This window comes from Chelonoidis abingdonii, chromosome 15 (genome assembly GCF_003597395.2).
Source record: "Chelonoidis abingdonii isolate Lonesome George chromosome 15, CheloAbing_2.0, whole genome shotgun sequence".
In the NCBI taxonomy this organism is placed as follows: domain Eukaryota; kingdom Metazoa; phylum Chordata; order Testudines; family Testudinidae; genus Chelonoidis; species Chelonoidis abingdonii.
The window spans coordinates 45,530,379-45,557,618 of NC_133783.1; the positions used below are offsets into that span (position 1 = coordinate 45,530,379).

A 27,240-nucleotide genomic window follows, 5' to 3' on the forward strand; every position below is an offset into this window, starting at 1 on the left:
GGCTCCGGTGGACCTGCTGCAGTTGTCCCTGCGGAGGGTCCCCTGGTCCCGCGGCTCCACTGGACCTGCCGCAGGCATTCCTGCAGATGGTCCGCTGCACACGTGGCTCCGGTGGACCTCCCACAGGAGTTCCTGCGGAGGGTCCGTTGGTCCCACCACTCCGGTGGATCATCTGCAGGCACACCTGCGGCAGGTCCACCGGAGCCGCCGGACCAGCGCTCAGGGCAGCGAAATGGCCGTGCGCATAGGGCGCTAAAAACACTAGTGCCTGTCCTGGGTAGGTGTGTGGAAAAATCTACACAAAGTGAATTTAGGAATATTCAGCTGTACCCTTTGTCAGATGTTTTACAGAATCTGAATGGAAAAGTAGTACTATACTACTCTCCTGTTCAAATTATACAACAGTTGTGTTCTCCTCTGAAAGCACAGAGAATCTGTCTACTCTGTATGCATGTAAAACACAGAAAATGTTCCAGAAACTTCTGTAAAACTGGTTGTATAAGTGAACTCTGCCGTGATGTTATCCTTTGATGCTAGCATTACAAGGTTCATGTTCCAACATGATTAATTGCTCTTTTAGAAAGTTCATTCTGTTTTGCATAAACATGTTCTTTATCTGGCACAATGTCACTTTCCACCTATTTAATCTTAACTGCAGAAAAAATAATCATGCTGTTAAGATGGAAAATTCCATACCCCATAAAACTGTCAAAGGAGTATGAATGGCTTGCATTCCTAAACAAATTCTGTTTTAGGAGAGACTTCTTGTGCTCTCAGAGTAGTCTTATTTTGCCATTTCATTTTTGTCCTCAAGCTCTAATCTCTTAACTCTTATCTCTGATTTCGTGTTTAGGAAATGACTTGAGTTTAGATGGGCTTCTCTATTGCACAATTAGAGACAAGATATCTGAAATCATGAGTTTACTGGGGAGTTATAAGAATGTAAGACAAACATTCATATCCAGCTGCATCTATTGACTAGTTAATTATTCAAGTAACTGTATCAGAATTTCTGTAGTGAAGTCCTTCCATGAGTGTGCTTTTCATCTTAGCAATTGATTTTTGTCCTCTAAATGAAGCAAAGTCCATTGCACTTCTTATGTGATGTAATTTTAAAAATCTAAGTCCTTTATTTACAGACAAACTGCACATGATGAAAGTACAGGGCAATTTATATGGAAGTACAGATTTTACTTCCAAAACTCAGGCTTAGCTAAACTTTGTGTAGAACTGTCTTACCCGTGTCAAACTTGATAGTACTGTCCTCTAAGCTTTGGGTCAGAACTGGGCACAAACTTTGCATATTTCAGAAATTACATAAAACTATCCAGATCTTGTGTTAGTGTTTTTAAAGTATACAAATTTGCCTCAGCTGCTGAATTATAGAAGTAAAAATTACACTGCTCTACAGCCAAAATGCTTCTGAAATAAATGTAGTCAAACTTTACTAATTCTGGGTCACTGAGAATGAAAATGATGCTTAAAAGTGTTGATTGGCTCTAGTCTAGCTGTTGGGCTCCAGACTACAGCAGTGGAATCTCCTGGCAGGTGATGTTAGGGTTTCCATGTTCCGTGACCGTCAAAAGGATCTTGTCCCATTCTTCTTCATGGAAGGTGATCTTGTAGCCTGCAACAACATCGATGGTGTGATGGCAGCCCTCAACATCGTTCACGATCCAGATGAGTGGAGACTGTTCATTGATTCATCGAAGACGAGTCTTAAAGCTGTTTTGCTGCATAATGGCAATGTTTTGCCATCAATTCCAGTTGGTCATGCAGTCCATATGAAGGAAACCTATGACAACATGAAACAACTTTTGAGGTGCATAAACTATGACCAACATCAGTGGCAGCTTTGTGGCGATTTGAAGGTTGTTGCTCTCTTGCTTGGTCTGCAGACTGGATACACAAAGTACTGCTGTTTTCTCTGCGAATGGGATAGTCGTGCAAGAGATTCCCACTACATCAAGAAAGATTGGCCACTCTGACAGTCATTGGAGCCTGGGAGGAAAAATGTTCAGCATCCACCACTTGTTGAATCAAGGAAGATTTTGTTACCACCCTTACACATCAAGCTGGGTCTGATGAAGAACTTTGTCAAGGCCATTGATAAAACACAAGCAGCTTTCAAGTACCTCCGTGGAAAATTTCCAAGGTTAAGTGAAGCTAAGATAAAGGAAGGTGTCTTTGTTGGTCCTCAGATTCGTGAACTTCTTCGAGATGATGCATTTGACCATGCACTGCGTGGCAAGGAAAAGACGGCATGGAAAGCCTTCCAGTTAGTGGCAATAAATTTTCTCAGAAACAACAAGGCAGACAACTACAGGTTGTTGGTGGAAAACCTCCTCAAGGCATACAAAAGCCTTGGTTGCAACATGTCACTAAAGATACATTTTTTGCACTCTCATCTAGATTTTTTTCCACCGAACTGCGGAGCAGTGAGCGACGAGCACGGCGAGCGATTTCACCAGGACATTGCAACAATGGAGAAACGCTATCAGGGCAAATGGAGCCCATCAATGCTTGCAGACTATTGCTGGACAGTGACAAGAGATGCTCCATTTAATGAATACAAGAGACAAGCCAAGAAGCGCCGAGTAGACACTGAATAGGACTAAACTATGTACATAATAGTTTTTTGCCTTTTGTTTCATAATAAATTTTATTTATATAACCCTTTTGCTGATTTTTAAAGTGTTACATAAACAGGACAGGTGAAATATTATCATGTAAAGCAACCATAAACACATGAAAAGACCTAGGTTTACAATTTATGATTAAAACTCTACTATCTACACAATATACATAGACATAAAATGTAAAAACTTAAATATCTTAGAAACAGTAGCCAATCAGTTGTTTTAATTGTCATATTTGAATTCAGCACATCAAAATACATAATAAATACCACATTTTGTCTCTGAAGCAGACGATTTCTCAAAAATTGTAGACCAGTGTTATTGATTTTTATATATAATCGTTTGTCATTTATTTATATTGTATATTTTCTTACTAAATTCAATTTATTAATACAATAAAAATACTACTGTAGTTGAAATGGTGCTGATTATTGCTTTTTCATGAACAAGAAAATAAAACAATTCATAATTTCTCTGAAGCTGCCACAGAATTTCTAGTCAGCTGCTTTGGAATGGCACAGAAATCTGGGTCCTATGCTCCAGAGTTTAGGTCCAGGTTGCTGCAGAGTACGTTGAAAGGGTAGTTGCAGCTTTTGTGTATAGACAAGAACTTAATCATAGATGTTAACTTTCTATAGACCACTGAAATATAGTAAATGAAAACAAGTTTCTTGCTTTCAATCAGGTATTTTGATGTGAGTACTGCATTCCTTGGTATCTAGTATAAACTTAGTTAAATTGCAAAAGAGTTATAAATTCTATAATTCGAGTGGAATAGGCACTTGAATCCCTGCAAGGATTTCCTCCACAAGTAGAGTATGTTAGTTCTAAGTGTCAATTTTCTCTTTTCAGGTCTGTAACAATATACCTGAAGTCAAGAATGTTTTCCAAACTAGCCCACTCACAAACCTTTGCTGTTTTGCGTCGTGGTGTTCATGCTTCAGTGAGTGCTTCTACATCAGTTGCAACTAAAAAAAACATCGAGGGACCTCAATCCTCTGAGTACATATTTGAACGTGAAGCTAAATATGGTGCACACAACTATCATCCCCTACCTGTTGCTCTAGAAAAAGGAAGAGGTACTGTATCTTGATTTGCCTTTATGCTGCGCAAGAAAGTGTGATGTTTCAAAACTTTTTCAATCTCTATTATAATTGCTTAATATCTAGACTGAGTCTTGCTATGATATGTATACCAACTGCCATTGTCAGTTGGTTTGGCACTGCAAAGCTGGTTTTTAGGGTGGGATTTTCAGAAGCATTTAACTGATTTAAGAGAAAAGTCCCATTGACTGTGTGAGGTTTGTGCTCTGTTCACTTAAATGCTTTTGAAAAATCGCATCCTTCAGTCTTTTTTAAAAGTATTCATTGGAAGAATTCCTCATCATTAGTTTAGTTAGAATGTAACTTATTTGAAAGACTAATTTATTCTTGTCACGTAAGGAGTTTCTTTTGCTGAAGATGAGCTTATTTCCTTACATCTGTTTCCTGAACTTTAAACAGCTTTCCTACTCCTTTCTCTAGCAAAAATATGTAATGGGACACCCTGGCACCCCCTTATTCTCGGCTGTCATATAATTAGGATATGCTTTGTACAAAGTGTGCCTTGTGAGGTATCATTCTAAAAGTCTTGATCTACTAGACATTAATATCTTGTTGGATTGCCCGTTCTATTATCCTATGTGAGATTAGGCTATGTATGTGTTACTGAAACATGTTGTGAGATTGAAAACACCCATAACAGCATTTCAGGTACAGCAGTAAAAAGGCCAAACAATGTTAATGGCTAATTGAGGAAATGCACACAAGCACAAGGATTACCCCAGGAACTGCATACAATAGAAACTTCTCAGAGGTAGCACTACACAGTGGGGACTATTTGACCCAGGTCACAGCAAAAGAGCTTTCCAGCAAGTGGGAAGAAGATATAAAAGGGGAAAATGAGATCATGATGGTACTCACTTTCCCTACAACTACAAATACACCTGGAAACACCTGAGGAACAAAGACTGAACTGGGGGAAGTGATGGTCTCAGGCTAAAAGGATTTCTAGTCTGTGTATATGAACCTGGGAAACCCAAGCTGCAAAGTAAAGTAGAGCTTGTGTCTTAAGAATCTGCCAGCCTGTTTATCACTCAGGTTGAGAATTTGCTAATTTATATCCTACCTATCTAGTATGTTAAGCTCAGTTTGTTAGGTAATCTGCTTTGATCTGCTGCTATCACTTGATCAATTTTTTTTGTAGTTAATGAACTTATTTTATGTTTTAATCCAAACCAGTGTGCGTTTGACTAAGGTGTCTGGAGAAAATCTGAATTTGGTTACCACAAGTGTCCATGGTCCTCTTTACATTGTGGGAGAGGCAGACCAGGTATTAAACCCATACACTAGCCACATTTGACCAGACCAGAACGGTACTGCTCTGGGGTCTCAAGCTAGGAGGCTGGAGGTTAGAGAGCCTGCATGTAACTGCAGCTGGGTGTGTCCCTACCTGTGTGAATGCTGGTGAAAGTGCAAGCTTGGAGGGCTTTGCAGCTTGTCACAGCAGCAGAGTGTGTGGGGGAGCCCAGACTGGTGGGTCAGAGGGATCAGTGGTACTCCAGTTCCAGGTGGCGCCCCTGGGGAACCTGTCACAGTAGTGTAGTCGGCCGGATCATTTGCACAGCTTGTTGCTCTTGAGCGAGAGTTGCACTTCATACACTGGTGGTGATTTTTAAGTGTAGTGGCTAGAGATCAGTCAAAGAGGTTACCAGTTCGTTATTCTCCATTTTTGGCAAGGGTAATAGGGACAGAAAAGCAGCAAAACAAGTGAAAGTGAAACTAATAAGAAGCTGGAGCTGTGCATATTGCAGGCAGAAGAGAGGAAAAGAACACAAAAGACTCTTGGCATTAAAACAATTGCAGATAAAGGAAATGGAAGCAGGAATGTCGGACAAGAAGCTGCACACCTAAGAGCCGTGAAAGCAGAGGAGGCTAAGCTAAAAACTGCACACCAGATAGAGGCTGACAAAGAAATGGAGATCCAGAAATTAGCCCTGGAGGAAAAAAAGAGAGGAGCACCAACCAGACTTGATAGAGAAGCAGAAGCAGAACCAGAATACCCACGCTCCAGTGAGTCCCACCTCTCAAAAAATCAACAAATGGGAACAGTTGTGTCCTGCATACAGCAAGATGAGACATTACTGAATATTTCTTCACCTTTGAGAGACTGTGTTTATTTCACCAGATTCCTGAGGACTGAAAGATGCCCACTTTGGTTGCAAAGTTGACAGGTAAAGCTCTGGTAAAGCTATTCAATAAGATGCCAGTTAGAGATGCTTCAGATTATGGTCAATCCAAGGAAATGGTTTTGAAGCAGTTTCAGATTACACCTGAAACAGAGTAAAATTTTGAAGCCTTAAGAGGGATGCTGGGATGAATAATATGGCATATGTAAACCACATGAAAATTTGATGGAAAAGTGGGTAAGGGGAAAAAGAAGCTTTGAAGGAATGTGTAATCTTGTTGCTCCCGAGTATATGTAAAGATGATGTAAAGCAGTGTTTGTGGGACAAAAAAAGGGAAAAGGGTGGAAGAACTGGCTACCCAAGCTGATCATTTGAGCAAATTCAAGCATCTATTGCAAACAAACCACAGACAGGAGTTTAAACGTGACAGGAAGCAGGGTTCCCATTTTACTCCTGGGAAGGAGGAGGGTGGATCGGAGGCTGGACACTTACCTCCTCAAATCCGTTCCTCTAGTCCTTGTCCCAAATCTCCTGTAAAAACAGAGGAGCCAGAAGGTGCTATCAGTGTAATTCCAGTAAGCACCTGAGGAATAAATGTCCTGTACTGGGAAAGAACAGGCAGCTAGATATTCATGTAAATGCTGTCACCCTGAGCACAGAGGCACCTCAGACAATGGCTACTCAGCATACACAGTTTTTAAAAGTAGCCTCTGCCCAGCCAGGCATGAAGCACAAAGCCTGTCAGGATTAATGGCCAGGAATACCTTGAGGGGAGGGAGGGAAGAGACAGGGGCAGAAATTTCTATGGTTAGAAAGAATGTTGTGCAGAAAAGTGACTTACTGCCAGGACGGATGGCAGAGCTTTTATTAGTGGGAGGTTACAAAATCCTCGTGCCTTTGGCTAAAGTGCACATAGAACGTGAGGATTTGGGAACTGTACTCTCTGTGGTGGTATTAAATGATAACCTGATTGCTTTGTTACTGAGGAATGATTTCTTCCATGTAGCTTGGGCTGTCAAGGAGAAATTTTATGCTGGAACCTCAGAGGAAAAGGGTGAAGTCTCAGGAAATGCTGGGGGAATGTCTCTTTAATCTCTCTAGAGGGTGTGGTTGAGGCCAGCTCCTGCCCAGTAGCTAATGGTAACATCTCCTGGGAAGGTGGGGGATGGGGATGGCGGAGGAGAGGAGTGTATTGCTTGTCAGTGAGGAAACTGTCCAGGTTGCTGGCTTCCAGCAGGTTGCAGATAAGCAAGGGACAGACCTCTCTCTAGGGTACATAGGGAGATGGGTCCTAGAGGGATGCCCAGAGGTGGGTAATGGAATTGTAGAAACCACTGTGGTGGGTGCGGGTTCCATTAACTCTGTAGCTTGAGGCAAACCCAACTCAGAAAGGGAGGGGGGTGTGGTGCCTGCGAGTGAAAGAACTATTCAGGCTGTTATCTGTGAGCTCTTTACAGCTGAACAGGGGATAGACCCTACTCTAGAGCACAGAGGTGTGTGCCTTAGATGGGGGCCCAGAGGAAGAAGCTGAAAAATAATTAGTAGAGGTACAAGAATGTCTCCTCACTGATTACATGGGCGTAGGGGGGGTTGCCCAGGACAGAAACAGTGGGTCAGCTTCTGTACAGCCAGGCACCCAACCAGTGGCTCAGGTTTTAAGAGGGAACTGTGTAACTGATCTCCAGGAGGGGAGCAGTCACCCCACTGACCTCTTGGGGATAATGAGAGGGGTGACAAAGGATTCTCCAATCCAGGTCCCACTTTTGCAAAATGTTCTTCCTGAGGCACTTGTGAAAACTAACTTCGTCTCTTTAAGACAGGATGAGAATCCTACTGAAGACTTGAGTGACAGTGAAAATGCTAATAACCCCTCTTCCCCCACCCACCCCGGCTGAGAGAGGGGAGGAGGGAGCAATTTCTCGGTTGGGTAAGATACAGCGAGCAGCTAAGGAAAAGCTGCTGGAAGATCACAGCCCTTTAGTCTGTCCCAGTGCTGGGAGTGAAAAATCATAAGAAAACCCTAGGGTGGGGGTGGATTTGTAATATCTTAGAGTACCTCTGGCTAATCACAGATCATAACTGTTGTATGGACATGAGTCTCTTTTCTCTTACCATGAGTGCTTTGAGTGTATAATATTGAAACAAAATATGGTACTGAATAAAGAAACAATACAAACCAACTCTAGTAAATAAAGACTGTACTTAAACACCATAGAGAAATAGAATGAATATTGTCAGCTCAGTTGTAATTTAAAAAACAAAAAAATCAATAACCTCTTATACGTACCCTTGGTTGATCAAGTGTCACTTGGCACATATGATGACAGAATCACTCAGCTGTTCTCTATGGTTCCCATAATTCTTAAAATGGTTTGAAGTGGTTCTGTGTCATAGGCCTGGTCTGCACTGGGGAAGGGAAAACAATCTAAGATACGCAACTTCAGCTACGAGAATAGCATAGCTGAAGTCGACGTATCTTAGATCGAATTGAAATTACTTGCTTTACGTCCTCACAGTGCTGGATCGACAGCCGTGGCTCCCCTGTCGACTTTGCTTCCGCCTCTCGTTCCGCAGTCAACGGGAGAGCAATCAGGGCTCAATTTATCACATCTACACTACACACGATAAATCGATCCCCAACAGATAGATTGCTACCCACCAATCCAGCGGATAGTATAGATGTACCCAAAGATATGTGTGTAGAAACAACAGAATCAATTTGTTTGAAAGGAGGATATTTTTAATTGGGTTGTGGTGTGTTTAAGAGCAAAAACTGCTGGGAAGATGTTGCATGGACATTTTTCTTCATCTTTAAGAAACAGAACTTGCAGCAACTTCTTACCTTCAGTTATCTTATCAATGCACACAGTTTCAATTTAACAGTGAATATGATGAAGCATGTTAGATCCATATGTATACTGGACCCATTTGTGAAATCAACTGCACTATTATTTTAAAGTTTCCCATCTCTTTTACCTTGTTTCAAGGTCTTCCTGTATTGATTTCTCTGGTTCACAGGTTCAAAAGTATAATTTCTCCACTTTATTTAACAGTTGTTCCACTAAGTTGATGTGGTGGTCAGTTTGCTTACCCATGCCTAACAGATTTTGAAAGGTCACTTGAAAACCGTCAGCCTCCAGTTCTTAGTGGAAAAATTGCAGGATCTCATTATCAAGACTATCACTATTCTTATATTTAACTCCTCTTCCAAGGTTAATCCTCTCTATCGTTCCAGGACTCCAACGTGGGGGAATGAGGGAGATAAATAGAAATGAGTATTCACGTGATCCTATCTAGCTTCATGGAGCAACAGCTCCACTATGGAAGTGCTTCTGCCCTTGAGTGCTCCTTGGGGCATTGGTTATGTGCTGCAATAGTCTGACACCCATTATGTGGCCTGTGAAGATATTGACTCCGAGTCAAGGAGCTTGTATGGCTGACACACTCTTCCCTACCCCCGCCCCTCCCATGTATTCACATTTTAAGGAATTGCCAGAATACCATATATACCACACCCCAGGTCATTTTGTTTTGTAACTGTAGCTGGTACTGTTGTTGTTTACTCTTGGCCTCATTTTTCTCATCTAACCTAAACTTTTCTAGGTATTTATATGTGGGATGTAGAAGGCAGAAAATATTTTGATTTCTTGAGTGCTTACAGTGCTGTCAATCAAGGTCACTGTCATCCAAAGATTGTGAAATCTCTGAAATCTCAAGCTGAGAAACTGACCCTTACCTCTAGGGCATTCTACAATGATGTACTTGGTGAATATGAAGAGTTTATCACCAAAATGTTCAACTACAGCAAAGTTCTTCCAATGAACACAGGTAAAGTACTCTCCTCCCATCTCTGTTTTACCCCTTACAAAGGACCAAAATTTACAAATGGCCAAATTGCACATACGTGGCTCTTTATTTTAGGTGTGGAAGCTGGAGAAACTGCCTGTAAACTGGCTCGCAAATGGGCATATACCGTGAAGGGAATTCCAAAATACAAAGCAAAGATTATTTTTGCAGGTATGTGAAATTAACTTCATAAGAGGTTGTTCTTCGGGGGAGAAAAGAAGATTCCCCATCATAATAGAACCCCAAGCATAGGCTAAAACACTATAGCCTTCTAGGGTATGATGATTTTAATGTCCCAATCTCTCTCTTTCACTGGACTGGGTTTTAATGGCGGCCTTTACCCCTGAATGCCCCTGGCAGCCCAGTGCAGTGCTGCTGTTATGTCTCTGCCTCAGTTTTCCCAAATGAAGGTTTTTAATTAATCCACTGAAGCTTATATATTGGACAGCGCCCTTCAGGGGTCTGCCCCAAAGGTAGAACATTACACGAATAGGCCTCCCCCTCAGCATCTCCAGCTGGAGGGAGGAGGGGCTAAATCAACCATAGTCTGTCCATCCCAGTTATGTTCAAAGGTCCCTTACGTGCAAGGCCTTTGTCACCCAGAACCCTCTTCTGGGGTCAGGGCTTCTTGGTGCTAGCTGGGAAAGGTCTCTCTTCTTGGGTCAAGGTTCCCCACAACAACTGAATCTCAAAGACAGAATATAATTCCTTTAAACTGGGGCTTCTGCTGTTGCCTGGTGAAGTGGTTTATGGGAGCCAGCTTTCTCTGAGATCTAACATTCATAGTCTTTTCTGGAAACTCTTCCATCCAGGAGCATTATCTCATTGCTGGTGAGCCCCTCTCACCTCTCCTTCCCCCCCCTAAGAAGCCTTCTCTATAGGAGTTTTCGCTTCCTGCATTCTAGGAACTGTTCATCTCCTAGGAGCCTCCGTTCTCCTAGCTCCCTGCAGTGGGTGTAGATTTCATTTTATCATGCCTAGGTGCTTCCCTCCTAATTAACTGCCTCCCAGTTATGCAATGAGTTAATAAGTCCCAAGTGAAGCTGAGTTGCCTCATTCCCCCTTATAAAAACAACGAGGAGTCTGGTGGCACCTTAAAGACTAACAGATTTACTTGGGGGTAGGCTTTTGTGGGTAAAAAACCCACTTCATCAGATGCATGGAGTGAAAATTACGGATACAGGCATAAATATATATTGGCACATGAAGAGAAGGAAGTTACCTTACAAGTGGAGCACCAATGTTGAAGGCCAATTTAGTCAGGGTGGATGTTGTCCACTCCCAACCAGACTCCTTGTTTTTGTGGATACAGACTAACATGGCTACCCCTCTGATACTTATTCTCCCTTATGTCACCTGTCAGAGGTCAAGAGCATAGCATACCCCTTCAGAGGACCAGCTATCCTCTGACATGGGTCAGTTGTAGGTTGATCTAAAATAGATTAAGCTTTACTATCTTAAATCTATCTCAGATCCAAACTGATTATCAGGAATTTTTAAAAGATTCATGTAATATAGATAACATATTGTCTTAATAGAAGTATTTTTTAAAAGCAGGAGTTGAAAATTAATTCTTCCTTGCCTTCCATTCGGAGTTCAGGATACGGTTTTCGTGGCAAAAGTTGATACTGCATGTATCAACAAGACAATGAATATAGTTCCCTGTTTTGTTATTAGATGCTTGTGATGTGATGTGATGTCATGTCATCTGTTGCAGAGGCAAAAGAACTACGAACTCAGGTCCTGGAAGGTAGAAAGTCTTCAGTTTTTCTTTCCATGTTATGGAAGATACATTTCAGTATGTCTATAATAAAATGAGAGGTTTTTTTAAACACTTTTTAAATTAGTTTTCTAAAATCAGCTGCATGGTTGGTAGCAGTTTTCACTGGGAGGCAGTCAGCCTCTTATGAGGCTACATCACAGCCCCTGGATACTACTGCTGACGTGTTAAAGTGCAAACCATATTTGCTGCCCTCACCCTCTCCAAAGCCTGTCACCTTCATGTAGCTCCCAGCAAGTTAGAGGCTTCTGAAATGGCTGCTGAACCCAGAGTTCTGTATGGCAGCATAGTAATCTCAGCAGTTGGGATGATCCCACTTCTATATAAGGCTTTCATACCAGATGTGGCAGGAGTTGCCACTTCTGCGATAAAGCAGCATTGTAGTCTTGATTATGTAGTGAAGATAACAGGAACCTTGAGTTAATACTGGGAGCTGGAATTCCCTGATGTTACCTTCTAATGCATAATTCATTCTATAAGCAGAACAGGGACGAGTTACTTGTGATTGAGAAAAGTGCATACGTAGCTTACAAAACTCATTTCTGTATAGCTATAATTACTGAACCTTGGGTCCCTTTGGTCACAGAACACTGTTTTAAAACACTATTAAAATGTCAGGCAGTGATTTTGTTAGATATTTATCTTTTTTCATCTTTAAAACTGATTTCTACTGCTGCAGCTGTCAAGACTACTTCTGGCACTTGCGCACATAGTGCTTAAACTATAAACGTTTGAATCATTAGTAGAGATCGGTGAAAGTTTTTGCACAACTTTTTTGATGAAAAATGCAGATTCAGTGGCACAAACATTTTGCAAGGTTATGTCAATTTCATCAAATTGTTTCAGTTGAAAAAACCTTAAAAAAATCCAGTAAAAATCAAAACATTTTTGTTCTGACATTTTGTAAACTTTCCATTTTAGAATTTCCTTTAATTTTATTTAACACCCTTCCCCCCAAACATCATTAAAAATATTTGAAATCTAAACAAAACATTTTATTTCGGTTGAAGGAAACATTTTATTTGACCCAAAACAAACATTTATTTTTATTTTTTCAGAATTGCCAGTGAGCTGAAAAATCTGTTATTCACCCAGCCCTAATCAGTAGTTACGCTTTTGTAGCCTAATTGAATGCAAGTAAGTTTATAAATGCTGTTTAAATTCTGGAGTTTAGTAATACATTGTCCTCTGAAGAGACAGATGCCAGAGGGGGTGGAAGTTGTAAACAATTGACTTTTTTCATATATTTTTAACTGACAGTATTTAAATAGTGCAGTTTAACAAGTACTTTTCCCATCATGAGGGACATATTCTACTTATATGGTTTCCATAATATCTTAGCACCTGCAAATTATCTAAAATAGAAATAATCCCTCTCTTTGTGAGGTATGTTTTGTGGAGGGATTGTAGAGGCAATGTCCAGCTAGCTAGGGCCCGTCCTGTTGAGGGTTTTGAACACCATGGCAGACTACTTAAGGTGGATTTTGTACTGAGAGCAGTACTAGGGTGAGTGATGTTAAGTAGTCAAACTGTGGCATGTTGTACCAATTCAAACTTATTTGTTGCGTGGTGCTTTGATCCTAGATGAGTGAGTTATAGTAACCAAAGTTACATATCATATATGTGTGACTCACTATAGTAACATCCAGGGGATCTTCAGCAGTTGGGTATTGCTGCAGTGCAGGGGTGGTTCTGGCCATGTCCCTTATGTTGGGGACCAGAAGGAAGGCTGTCTAGAGCTGGCTTTATGAGCTGTACAGCACCTGGGGATTTCCCCCATGATCCTCAGCTGGCTAGATCCACTGATTTTTATGGCCCCTTTGCACCAGCAAATTGGCGTTAATTGGATTAATTTTTGTCACTTTATTTTTTTTTTTAAATTTATGATTTAAGTCAGCAAGGAAGAAACCTTGATTTTAATCTTGTTTCACATTTATACTTTCTTTATTTTCATAAAGAGAGGTTCAATCTCATTTGTTGATATAACTGTGAAAACATGTTGATTTGCAACCAGATATAGTTTTTGCAATAGATTTGGTACTACTTTTTGCTAACCAGAAGGATATGTTATATCTATACACTTTTGTAAGCAATTATGTATTTTAATGTACATTCTGATTTATTAATTTTTACAAGCAGGGGCTACATTAGAAAATTGTGAATGACGCACTTATTTACAAAATGATTTTTTTTTTTCAATGCAGGATTTGTGTCAAGCTGCATCGAATAGAAATTAGAATTCAGCTAATGTATAACGCCAGCATTTTTTAAATTCATTAAATAAAACTACCTAAATGTGCTGGGTACGTAGGAAAAGTAGGTTTATAAAAACATTTTTGTTTTTAAAACTGTTTTATTAAACCAAAGAAGCATTATGCATAGTTAGTGAATTGACAGATTGTTTCTGGTCACCCTGAACTAAACAGGTTAGGTACCTAACTCCCATTGAAATTAATGGGAGTTAGATTCCTTACCTGCTTCTGCACTTTTTGAAAATCCCACGAGGTTAGGCACTGAAGTGTCTAATTAGCTTTGTAAATCTTGTCCCATGTCTTTTGAGTTTTTAGAATTAGTAGATCTCATCCTTTCCCATCTGATTTTGATTTAAAAATTGGAAGAGGAAATCAAGCTTTCTTGCTTTTTCAGCTCCCAGTTGGTTTCTTAACTTTGAATGAACTAGCACAGGTGAGGAAAATATTCTGTCTGTCCTACTTAGCTAAATTGAAACCACAAGTAATTATGGTAAAAGCTGTTCTGCACAATAGAAAATGTAAAGTGCTTACGTTTGTAAAAATGTAAATGCCAGCATTTGCTCCTTTGTAAAGAATGATGTTAGTATACTTAATGCAATATGTGGCATTTATAAAGCTTGAGTTAGCCTCAAAAGTTAAACAATATTTCCCCCCCAATTCTATATATAATTTAAAAAGCAGCACCCTTTAACTCATTAAAAATTTGAGGGCTCATTAATTCAGCATTTCTTATATAATATGTGAAAAGGATAGATTCTAGTAAGTTTGGGCCTATAGGTCTAAACAGGTTTATTTTTAAAAGAATAATGCAAAAATCTGATTTTTAAAAAAATGGATTAATATTTACTTTATCTGTCCTGGCACAATAAGACTGGAGAACTTGGCCTCATATCTTAATTCTTTACCTGTTGTGTTACTGATCACCTGTTCCTCTTGGGCAGTGAAACTGTACTACTATTTCACTTCTGTTTATAGTCAATTTAGTCAGTTTAACTCTGGTCTTTTATCGGCAGCCATGTTAAAAGATACCATCCACTTAAAAGCTGGTCTTCTTTCTGAATATTTTATCTGCTAGTTACTGTGTAACAGCTCAGATTAATAACAAGTTTTTAACCTTTTCCAGTTTTTGTTCACTTGCCAGGACTTGCAGCATAATAATTTTTCTCCTGAGTAGTCTGTTTTCTCCTGTGGTGGTGGGTGATATGGCATGGGTTTTTTTGTTTCTGGTGCCTTTCATATAGCAATGGGGAGAGAAATAGTTTGTGTGTTTGTTTGTAAACTCATAAATTAGCAAAGGGCCTGAGATATTAAATAACTTATTAAAAAAATAAAAATCAACCAGCCTGAACTCTGGTTGCTGCCCCACCACCAATACTGACTGGTGTACTTTACAAGATTCTAACCATCTCATAACTGAAAACATACAATAATTCTGTTTGCTAAGTGCTACAGTTGAATACCTTTACAAGTGTTCAATATCTATTTTTTCCTCTCCTTCTAGCTGGGAACTTCTGGGGTAGAACAATGTCTGCTATCTCTAGCTCTACAGATCCAACTAGTTATGATGGTTTTGGACCATTTATGCCAGGTTTTGAAGTAATTCCGTACAACGACCTTCCAGCTCTTGAGGTATTTCACAATAACTTTCTCTAAAATATCATTCTTAATCTCTCCTTGTAGTGTAAATACTGATGCAAAGAAAGTGAACATGGTTTATCTTTGGAATAAATGTTTATGACTACAAAATATAACTTTTTGTACTTGTTTAGTTTTTTTGCAGTTTTCATTTTAGAACCAAAAGGGAGAATTATACTACCTGCAGTAGATTGCACAATAGTAAAGTACTCAGGACATGAGTGAAAAATGCCATGTATATCTTGAACAGCAGAAGGAATTTGGATAGGCAGAATAAATACAAAAACTAAAACTTTGATATCAGTCCCAATACCCTGACCTACTTTTCTGACAAACGGCTTTTCAATGGCCAAATGATTAGACCTGACATTTGAATGCAAGTCACTTCCAATAGCACCCCTAAAATCATGCTGGGGTGGTGTTATACTTACCTAAATGAAGTGCCAACACCACTTCCTGCAACATTCTGGGTTTTCTTGAGAATTTCCCATCAAGCTACTGGCCAGGCATGTTGTTAGCCCAAATAAATAAATGCATCTTTGTGCTAATAGGATGCTGGATTAGTAGCCTCGGATACTGAAGGCTTCCACTTAGCCATAGCATGAGTAAAGCTCAGTGGGAGTGCAAGCTCTACCATGCCTTTCTCATATACTTTAGCCATGATCTGGAGACAACTCATATAGGGGTGAGAGGTTAGTTCAGTCTCTGCCTACAAGGATGCCAGTGATTTGGATAGGAGGTGAAGACTGAGGTGGTAAAGATGTTTGTTTCTTAACTCTATTGAGACTACACACTTAATTCTTACAGAAACAAAGGTTTTTCAGTATTTTTAGTTGCTTTGAGGATAAGATTATTCAAAATTAGATCAGACTATCAACCTTCATGGTGGAAACTCTGTATTTATCTGGTTTCAGTCAACTTCATTTAGGTTCTGAAGGTGTTTTGAGATGTGGTCTGTAACTTAGACCCATACTTATTCTGCCGATAATAAATATACATTGGTTGTGTTATTAATGGGAGGCTCTGATTGTCTCTGTCAGGGTGGCTAAGGTGCCAGCATCTCATACTGGCAGTTTTGGGGTCTTTGCTTAAGAAAACTTCTCCTAATGCTGTCAAATCTTGCCAGTTCTAACCTTGTCTCTACCTTTATGGGGGAAAGTTTATTGAGAAAGCTGTAGCAAAACCTCTCTATGAATACTTAGCCTCTGAATTTCCTCAAACTTTTAAGGTTGAATGTGTGTTGACATGGCTGCAGACCCTGCTATGGAATGATAAAGCTGCACTTGAATGGCTATATTCTTGTGAGGAGCTACTATTGTTCAACTGCTTTTCTCTCTCAAGAGTTAACCAAGTTAATACATTTAACTGATTTGATAAGCTCCTTGTCTGGCTGCCCAATCTCTTTTAAGGCTTCTAATCTCTTATGCATGCAAACAGACTAATTTTTCGAGGTACATGATGATTGAAATCTAGCCTTTAGTCCTTCATGCCAATAAATGTTAAAATACATTGTTAATGTGACCCAACATGCTTATGTAAGGAATTTGAGGTTAGATTTAGGTTCTGTTACAGGGATTCATCTGTTTCCATGATTAAACTTCAGTAAATGGATTTGTTTCCACTTTCCAATCCACATGTCCTTCATAGCGTGCACTTCAGGATCCAAATGTAGCAGCTTTCATGGTTGAACCAATTCAAGGTGAAGCAGGTGTGGTTGTCCCTGACGAAGGTTATCTAACAGGAGTGCGAGAGCTCTGCACAAAACACAATGTAAGTAATTCATTTTAGCTAAATAATTTAAAATACATCCTGCCAAAGTTGAGTAATTACCAGAATCGTGTCCTGTGAGGCCTTTGCAAATAATTGATGCATTTAAGTCAAAATTCAATGTTGAGGCCTTGGTGTATTGTTAAACCATTTGTTTTCTTCCAGTATAAATGAGACTAACTACAGTGCATTTTTCAGATTCTTCATGCCAAGCCATTACAGTATTTTGGAGCAGCAGTGGTTAATACTTAGTTCTTTTGTTTCTCAGTAGTGTGTTATCTAATTCTTAACTTCTTAAATTTCACAGTGATGGGAAATTTGTGGGCTAGATCTAACATGATGATGTGTCTGGGTGAAATCAAGTGTGTCATGGCATTAACAGTAGTCAAGATGAAATGGAAGTGCAAAGCATTTGAGTTTGTCCCTTTTTTAAATTAATTCTGTGCCTAGAGAAATATAGCTGCTGTTGAGGAATAATGCTAGCTAGCCAGAAGCTGTGTTCAGTCTCTTGGTGCCAGAGGCATACCTCCTAATTCTCCATGCAATGGACAGGTTTCAAATAATGCAACTGACAAAGTTCACTGGCACTAGGGCAAGCTACTCATAGCTGCCTTCAACCCCAGAGCTGCATTCAGTATAAACACAATGGGCCAGGCTAATCACTGGTGTCACTCTTTCAAATTAGTGGAATTGTCTGTTTATCTCCTCAGTTAATTGAGTCAGTGAGATAACTGCTGCCATTGCAGATCCTGCCATCCAGATAAGATCATGTAGCTAGTACTACTTTAGGTCCCTATAAAGCACTTAATTAACATTAATATCCCACATGCCTCTGTTAGTGTCTTCTGCCTGACAGTGATTGTCTTATGTTCTCCCTATTCAACTATTTTGTACGAAAATCCAAACAGTACATCCTCTTCATAGTAGAATATTTGCTCCATAATCCCTCTCTCTTTTTAAAGTGAGGACAAATATAATAGCAGCAATTAGACTTTCCTGCATAATATACAATTATCTCCTTCTCCAGACATAGTCAATGCTTCTCTCTCCTTAGGCTGTCGTTGTCTTCCTCCTCCTCCTCCATGGGTGTTTTCCATGTGGCAACATGACTATAGGTTTCATCTTAGGATAAAGTAATTTAAGATTGTAGTGTTTGTAATCTATTTTATTACAAGACCAATAGGCCTACTACCTAGGATTGTCAAAAGTGCTCAGCATTAGCCTGCTTCTGCGCCCACTGCAGTCACTGAATTGACTTCAGTGGGAGTAGAGTTAGGCCAATGATGAGGGCTTTTGAAAATATGACCCCTTGTTATATTGATATAACACCGGAAGTTCTATATAAAATAATATGGAATGTGGTAAATGTAGAATAGAATTCTTGTCTGTCCCAAAGAAGTCTTAATGTAAAAATTACCGTATAGTAAGTCGAGCAGTCATTACAGTCTGTGTGTCATGGAAACAATGGGTTTTCAGGAGTTTTGTGGAGGAAAAAGAGTGCTCAGTGTAGGTTAGTTGGCAGGTATTTCAGGTACTAGGGGTGACTTTGCTATGTTGTATGTTAACTTTATGAAAGATCAGTATGTCCAAATCTTTATTCAATATCTGAGTAAACTGTCATCTGTTGTTGAATTTTTGTAAAGGTTCTGTTTATTGCTGATGAAATACAAACTGGCTTAGCTAGAACTGGGAAAATGCTGGCTGTTGACCATGAAAATGTGAGACCTGACCTGGTGCTCCTTGGAAAAGCCCTTTCTGGTGGCTTATATCCTGTAAGTAGCAAAACACTGTTTCAGTTTAAACTAACTGCTCATATTGGAGAGACTATATTGTCACACACTAAATGTAAAATTGATCTGATGTGTGGCATTCTTGGGGAAAGTGATGTGTGTACATATAGGAGTAACTGCTTCCAGAATTATGAGGTACTCTGAACCAGATACCCTAACTTGCTAGAAATACAGGTGAAATTCATGAAATACACAATTTGTTAGTTGCTTGTCCAACTGTTAGTATACTAAGCACTATATATTAATGATTGGATTAATGGTATGCCTGCCAAAAGAGCAGGACCATTTGTTATCAACTTCCAAGCCAAGCACTGAGATTTGTTCTTTGGAGGATTCACTTCCAAATTAGTATAAATGGTATGAACTATCCCAGTTCTTATGATAGTGATTTAAGGTATTGTGGTTCTGACATACTGCAGTACTTTGAATGTCACTTGTGTCTCGTTGAATGTTATTGTAACAAGCGGGAACAACTGTAACTATCAAATGTTAAGGGCAGGATTCCTCTCTGTGTCAAGTATCAGAGGGGTAGCCGTGTTAGTCTGGATCTGTAAAAGCAGCAAAGAGTCCTGTGGCACCTTATAGACTAACAGACGTTTTGGAGCATGAGCTTTCGTGAGTGAATACATGATGCATCTGATGAAGTGGGTATTCACCCAAGAAAGCTCATGCTCCAAAATGTCTGTTAGTCTATAAGGTGCCACACGACTCTTTGCTGCTCTTTGTGTCAGAGTACCGATCATTCTATGCTCCAGTTCTCATTGAGCTATTTCATTGCAGTTTCTGTGCTGAGCTGGATTAACTTTGAAAGATGAAGAAAATTCTCATGCACACATTAAAATGGCTTCTGTTAAAGATTTGTCTCTGAGTGAGCATTAGTCTTCATCTTTTTTCAGTTGTCCAGAATGCTCATGTGAATTGGCTTAAATGGCTCTAACATAATGAAATTCCTGCTGAGTAGGAAAGCTACAACCAGGGATTAAGCATTACTGCTGACTGGAGCTCTATCTGAGCTGCTAATCAGAATACTGAATATTAAAATTCCCCCCAAAATGCTAAACAATGTAAAATGCTTCTCATATCTACTAAGACATTATACAGTACCTATGTAGTTAAGTGGTTTATATTTAGACTTGGAAGAATTTGTTTTCTGGTTTTTTTTTTTTATAATTTCAGTGTTTATTTTTAAGCTTTTCAGTTTTTTATCTTTTTATTTTCACAGTTGCAGGGAATTATGGGAGGATCAGATAATGGGGGAATTAGACAATTATTTAATGACAGTTGACATTGATTCATAAAGTTAAAGCTTTATAACTATTAAAACACAAATTACCAACATTATGTCAAAATATACAAAGTAAATATCCCTAAATTAAACTAAGTTCTCAAGCTGAGTTCTTCTTTCTTTGCCTATTTGTATATTTCTATTATCACTGAAAATACTGTTTCATCAGTTTGTGTATGCATGGTGAAATCAATGTTTACTGACATTTACTGATATAAATCCAATCCTTCCAAACTTAGTTATATTGTGCCATATGACTGCTAGACAGCCTTCGCTTCTATATAGATCTGTGGATGTGGAATCTATACAGGAATGTGGATGTTTGTAACAAACTATGCAGACTGAAAACTACCAATTTCTACGTACTGAAGAAAGTCTGGTCTAAGCGTAAAGTTATTTTGATCATTACATATATGCATGTGAATTGGTGGACCTTCCCAATTTTTAGGTATCAGCAGTACTGTGTGATGATGAAATTATGCTGACCATTAAGCCAGGTGAACATGGATCTACATATGGAGGAAATCCATTAGCCTGCCGTGTGGCTATGGCAGCACTTGAGGTATGTAGGTTCTAGCTAAGATTTTGACATTCCAGGGACAATATTACATTTGTTTTGGTTGCTTATGTTTAAATGACACACTTTAGCAAAAGTTGATGTGTATAAACAATGGAGAATGACTTCAAAATTTTGCTAAATAAATGACATTTCTAGTGGTGCTGTCCATCTGAATTTTGTGTTTTGATAGGAGTGGAAAACTGATGGTAGCTACTATAATTTGTATATATTGACTGTTACAAAACACATTCTGAAATAACAGTTAGAAATGTATCCTCTACTTTCTATTAATTTTACTGTTTTAAAATTCTTAAATAGTCCAGTATAAAAAAGTTAGGGATGATAACACTTTACATATCAGCTTTGTCTAGTGGAAGACCAAATATTTCAATGGTATTATAGGGAGTTGCTAAAATAACATTCTCCTATGCCATTTTTAATAAAAAAAGCTTTTAAATTTTGTCATTTTATTATAGTGTATAGAAGGATGTTAGTCTGTCATAGTTGATTTACTCAAACATCTGTGGTGTCAGAGTTCAAAACAGATGCTGTTACAATATCATGTCAAGGAATCCATGCTTTAATAATTATTTAAGTTTTTTCCAGTAAATCATGAAGCTTTTTTAAGTATTGTCCAGTATATAAATTCAGGCAAATTCTTGGATTAATAGATTGTGTCTTCGAAGAGTGTCCACCTGCTTGTGTGTGGTTTAAAAAAAGCACGTGAAAGTAACAAGCAAAAGAAGGCAGAGTTCAGATTAAAAATTCAGAGCAATTCAGAGCTTGTCAATGTGAAGTATTAAGGACCCCTATGTACAAGTAATCAATTTGGATGGTCAGCCTCCACCATGATTTTTCTACATGTTTTTTGTACCCCAACACTAAGTGCTGTACTGGGTAATATATTTCATGTTTGAACATACCAGTATGGTGTAGTCCACCTTAGCAGAGAGACTGAAACAACCAAAAAGCCCTTCAGTTATCTTCAGCTTCAACTTCTTTTTAGGTGATTGAAGAAGAAAACTTAAGTGAAAATGCAGAAGCAATGGGCAGCCTATTAAGGAGTGAGCTCATGAAGACTCCATCAGACATTGTGACCTGTGTAAGAGGAAAAGGATTACTAAATGCTATTGTTATCCGTGAAACTAAAGGTAAGAAAACTCTCAACCAGTTGCAAAGCTAAAGTGAGTGACAAGTTTTTAACTTGACATGCAGATATTGCGTGAAATGAAGGATGAGTTAATTACATCACCTTGGGTTTCAAATCATGGCTAACTCATCTTACTCTCCAGTGGCAGTGTGTCCAAACAACTGCGTGTTCCTGACAAGAGATACTTTTCCTTTCTACTGTGTCTAATTTCAAGCAGAAAAAGCTGGTTAGTTTGTTACATCAACCATTGTAAATTCCCACAGATATGACAAATGCTAAACTATCAAACCAGGGCTGGCAACAGACATCACGCATTTTTATCACTGTCAATAAACACGCTCCCAGCTAATTGCCCGAACAAAGCTGGATGGAACAGATGGAGATGTCTTTTGCACTGTGCCCTGAAAGTTTCCATCCCAGCCACACAGAGAGAGGGAATAGTTTCTAGAGTTGAAGGCACACTATTAGCATGCATTGCTGCTGTACTCCCAGGTTGTCAGTCCTGGAACAAAGAGGTAAAGTGTCACAGATGAGTACAACGAGGTATTGGGAGGGGAAGAGATGACCCCTGAGAACATCAGTTTCCAGGGACTAACGCCTTGAGTTGCACCTGAAAGTACAGTATACAGAGTAGTGCTGTCATATACTCTCATTCATTTTTTCTGCCGGTTCTGGTCCTCTTGCTTTCTGTGGTAAAGTGCTGCAGGGAAATGCTGCAGTTACCTTGCTAGTTTTAAGACATTATGCACTGATTTAGGTATATCATGTGCACCTTATTTGTAACCTCTGTTAAGCCTTCCTCCTCTCTCTCTTTCTTCACTTGGTTTATAGGAGCATCTGGGCTCTTAAAAATTAGTGATTGGGAAGGAGGGAAGGGTCTAGATGGATAGTAATCTCATCAGAGCAAGGGATGTGTGTTCTGTAGAGGACAGAACTTTTAGATGCACCATTCCTGTTTTATATCTAGCTACTGTAGTCCAGAATAAATTGTATCTGATTTGTGTCAAATTCTCAGCAGCAGAATAGCAGAAAACCTGTGCTGGAGACAAAATATGGATAGCCATGCACACATGGGACAGTGGCATAACATTTACCTGGGAAGTAGCTCATAAATGGATTGGCCACCTAAGATAAAGAACACTGCATATGTAATCTAATTACTGCCAGACAGCAAAGATGCTGCAATCTGGTACCACACACTACAGATTAACATGGTGACACTTAATATTCTGTAGCATAATTTTTATTTTATTTTATTTTTTTTGCTTTAGACTATGATGCCTGGAAAGTGTGTCTGCGGCTTCGTGATAATGGACTTCTCGCCAAACCCACACATGGTGACATCATCAGGCTGGCACCTCCGCTTGTGATCAAGGAGGATGAAATCAGAGAGTGCATTGAAATCATTCATAAAACCATTCTGTCTTTCTGAAGACATGTTTCAGCACATCATCTTGGGTCAACTAGCAGATGCAGTTGAAAGATGTGCTATAAAGACCCCACTCTCAAAGCAAACATCCACTCCTGTATGTGTTAAAGGACTTATACTTCTAAAACTTAGTTATGTTTAGGTACTTAAATTATAATGGATCAGAAGAATGTAAATCATGACTCTGAAGTTTCCAATCTCTTGTGACTATTTGCAAATGAAGAAGTGAAGCTATTCAACCAATAATGTACTGTATGCTTTAAGTTAAATGTCTTGAGAGGAGCCTGTATGCAGACATCTGTTAAATTGCTAAAGGTCTCAGCCAAAGCTGAATGTGTAATTTACGCATATTTTAATAATAAACATTACCCTTTCGTATAACTGCACAAAGGTTTGTATTTGGCATTTTATCTCACTTGGTGCTGTACACAGGGCTGGCTTTAGGCCTATTCCACCAATTCCCCCGAATTGGGCCCCGCGCTTATAGGGCCCCACACCCAGTGAGAATCCCTTCCTTGGCTAGAGGTGCCTTCTTAATTTTTACTCACCTGGTGGCGCTCCGGGTCTTTAGCAGCATTTCGGCAGCAAGTCCTTCGCTCGCTCTGGGTCTTCGGCAGCCGCCGAAGTGCCATCGAAGACTGTGAGCATTGCCTGGTGTGTACAAGCCCCATGTGTGGTTTTTTGTTTTTTTTTTTGTGATCCTGCCGGGGCCCCATCGAAACTGTTCAAATTGGGCCCCGCGCTTCCTAAAGCCGGCCCTGACTGTACATGTAGGGCTGAATCTCTTGCTGTGGACATTACTGGTTGTCACGCCAAGAAATCCTGGCTCCCATCCTCAAAGCATCAAGAATGGAACAATATTTTTGTTCTTCTTTTGCAATTATAAAAAGGCATCTAACTGTAAAGGTTTGATAAACTGGATGTTATACTGATAAATGTCACAGACCAGCTTATACTCTGTATGTAAAATCTCTTGAATGTATGACAATAATAGTAATTGTTTTCAAGAATGTGATCAGTGTTCTGTTTTGCAGATTGTGAAACTAATCATTGTACTGATCTTGGTTTGCCATTCTAAAACTGTTCTTCTATAATTTGATGTTTATTTACATTACGGTAAATACATCTTGTATTAAGAAATGTCCACATTCAATTAAAACTGTCAATGCATTAAAAAAGGATTAGCCTAACTTGAACCCGACGAGCTTTTCTTTGTAGCTATGGTCAAGTGGCTCCTTCATATTAACGAACATCCCATCTGTTTGCAGCCACCTTAACATTGGAGGTTTCTGCTTTATTTTCCTTCAGGACTAGTGCTTTTAACCCTTCCTGCCTTTTGGAAATTGCTGAGTATAGTACTGAACCGGCACATGCGATGGTCACTGCTAATCTTTCACTAGAATACTCCTTCGAGTGCTTGTTCATGTCAATCATGAGCTACAGGCACGACAGCCGGAAGATTTTTCCCCTAGCAGTATCTGTAGGTGACCCCTGGAGTTGCGCCTCCATGGCACCCAATATAGGGCCCTGCCGAACCAACCCCCCTCAGTTCCTTCTTACTGCCGATGATGGCTAGCTGGAACTTCTCTTGCTGTTGCAAGTGCCTTTAGCAGTGTCCCACTATCGGTTGTATACAGTTATATTATTAGTTAGTAGTAATAGTAGTTTCTCTAAGTTTCTGTTGCGGGGGTTCTCCCCTTCCATTTTGTTCTCCAACACCATGGCATGCCTGGTTGCCAGGGTTCAAATCATGTGACGTCTGCGGGAAATTGATGCCGAAGAGTGACCCACACGCTTCTTGTTTGAAGTGCCTTAGTGAGAGTCACCAAAAAGACACATCCCGCATTTGCAAGGGGGTTCAGCTGAGGACTCTTAAGGATCGCAAGTAGAGACTCAGAATTCTCATGGTGGCAGCCGTCCATCCGCAGTCTGACCCGGGTTGGTGGAGCCTGTGCTGAGCGCTGCCTCTTCCACGCACAACGCACCAGCACCAAGAAAGGAGGCTAAGGACTCCCGACACCGACATGCTGATGAACATAAGACTTCTGGCAGAGAGGCATCATTCATCCCTGATGCTCGCCTCTATTCCACTTAGACTGGATTACCTTCTCCATCTCAAGTAGGAGGGGCTGTCCATGTTGTCAATAAGGATTCACTTGGCCACCATCTCCACCTTCCAGCCAGGTGCAGAGTGCAGTCTTCGCCAACCCCTATGGTCAGCTGTTTTCTCAAAGGTTTTGACAGGCTATACCCACAAGTCAGACAGACGGTCCCAGCTTGGGACCTCAACCTGGTCCTTTCCAGACTGATGGGTCTGCCTTTTGAACCAGTGGAGACATGCTTCCTGCTCTAGCTCTTGTACAAGGTGGCATTTCTGGTGGCAATAACCTCAGCCAGGAGGGTGTTTGAGCTCAAGGCCCTAACATCAAGCCTCCTTACACTGTGTTCTATAAGGACAAGGTTCAGCTCAGGCCTTACCCGGCTTTCGTCCTAAAGATTGTCTCCCAATTTCACATCAGCCATGGCATCTTCCTCCCAGTGTTCTATCCTAAGCTGCACAGCTTTACTTGCTGGATGTCTGCAGAGTGTTAGCCTTCTTCATGAGAGAACAAAGCGATTCCAAAAGTCCATCCAACTATTTGTGGCTTTGGCAGACAGAATGAAAGGTGTTCCAGTCTCTTCTCAATGGGTTTTATCATGGATCACGTCTTGCCCCTCTGATCACTGCATTCCTGGCGGTTCTTACCCAGTAAATATGCAGAGCAGCGACATGGTCTTCCATACCCACTTTCACCACACATTATGCAATCACCCAGCAGGTCAGAGATGATCAGGCCTTTGGCAGAGCGTCCTCCAATCAGTGGACAACTCCGACCCTGCATACAGAACTTAGGCTTGTGAGTCACCTGATTGGAATTGACATGAACAAGCACTTACTCACCTTCTCGTAACTGTTCTTCGAGATGTGGTGTTCATATCCATTCCAATACCCTCCCTCCTACTTCTCTGTTGGAGTACCTGGCAAGAAGGAACTGAGGGGGGTGGAGGATTGGGTCAGCAGGGCCCTATATTTGGTGCCATAAAGATGCGACTCCAGGGGTGCCCTGGCTGACCCTATGGATACTTCTGGGGGAAAAGTCTTCCGGCTGTCGTGCATACGGTGTGTGCACACCTGATTGGAATGCACATGAACAATACATCTCAAAGAACAACAGTTACGAGAAGGCGAGTAATCATTATTTCTTGGACTATGTAATGCAGTTCTAGCTGATGTAGGCCAGTGGTTAGTCAATGCCATACATCTCTTTTAAAAAAAATTCCTTTCTCAGTTTGTCCAGTGCAAATACTTCCTACTAACTGTAGTCAAGTTTATGAACCAAGACTACCAAATAGTAGCAGAGCGTATAAAAATGGTGTACAGGGATCTTGCAAAGGCAACATTAAGTTGGTGAAAACAACGAGGAGTCCTTGTGGCACCTTAGAGACTAACAAATTTATTTGGGCATAAGCTTTTGTGGGCTAAAACCCACTTCATCAGATGCAAGTTGGTCGTTATTTATGGAAGTGAGCAGGACTAGAGAACCTTAGGCTGGCTCACAATGTACATTATTTAGGATAAAGGGATGGGATGAATATCAGCTGTAGATGAGTGAGAATGAGAGTGAAGTCTTCCTTATAAGGTGAATATGAATTTGAGAGAGAGATAATGGTGATTGTTGAGTTTGGAGATAAGAAACAAAATGCTGGAAGGTGTGGCTTGATGTCAATAGCACTTAGAGAGGTGCAAGATTGCCAGGTAATATAACCAGAGCTAGTGGTGTAACAGAAAGTGGTATATAATTCATAACTAAGTCTCTTCAAAAAGTAAGCCTTGTGGCATCA

The 27,240-nt window shown here is 40.0% G+C and overlaps 1 protein-coding gene and 1 long non-coding RNA gene across 2 annotated transcripts in view; one reads left to right on the forward strand and one right to left on the reverse strand.

Annotated features, from left to right (window-relative positions):
* The window catches only part of OAT (ornithine aminotransferase), a 29,153-nt gene extending 4,605 nt beyond the window's left edge, over positions 1-24,548 (forward strand). The window contains exons 2-10 of the mRNA XM_032796467.2: positions 3,492-3,718; positions 9,469-9,693; positions 9,787-9,882; positions 15,245-15,372; positions 17,026-17,148; positions 18,789-18,917; positions 20,669-20,782; positions 21,786-21,930; positions 23,201-24,548. Coding sequence (XP_032652358.1) covers positions 3,520-3,718; positions 9,469-9,693; positions 9,787-9,882; positions 15,245-15,372; positions 17,026-17,148; positions 18,789-18,917; positions 20,669-20,782; positions 21,786-21,930; positions 23,201-23,361 — 1,320 coding nt within the window. The 5' untranslated portion in view covers positions 3,492-3,519 and the 3' untranslated portion in view covers positions 23,362-24,548. The remainder of the gene's footprint in view (positions 1-3,491; positions 3,719-9,468; positions 9,694-9,786; positions 9,883-15,244; positions 15,373-17,025; positions 17,149-18,788; positions 18,918-20,668; positions 20,783-21,785; positions 21,931-23,200) is intronic.
* Positions 1-27,240, reverse strand: part of LOC142047788 (uncharacterized) — a 441,041-nt gene that overhangs the window by 221,611 nt on the left and 192,190 nt on the right. The window lies entirely within an intron of this gene.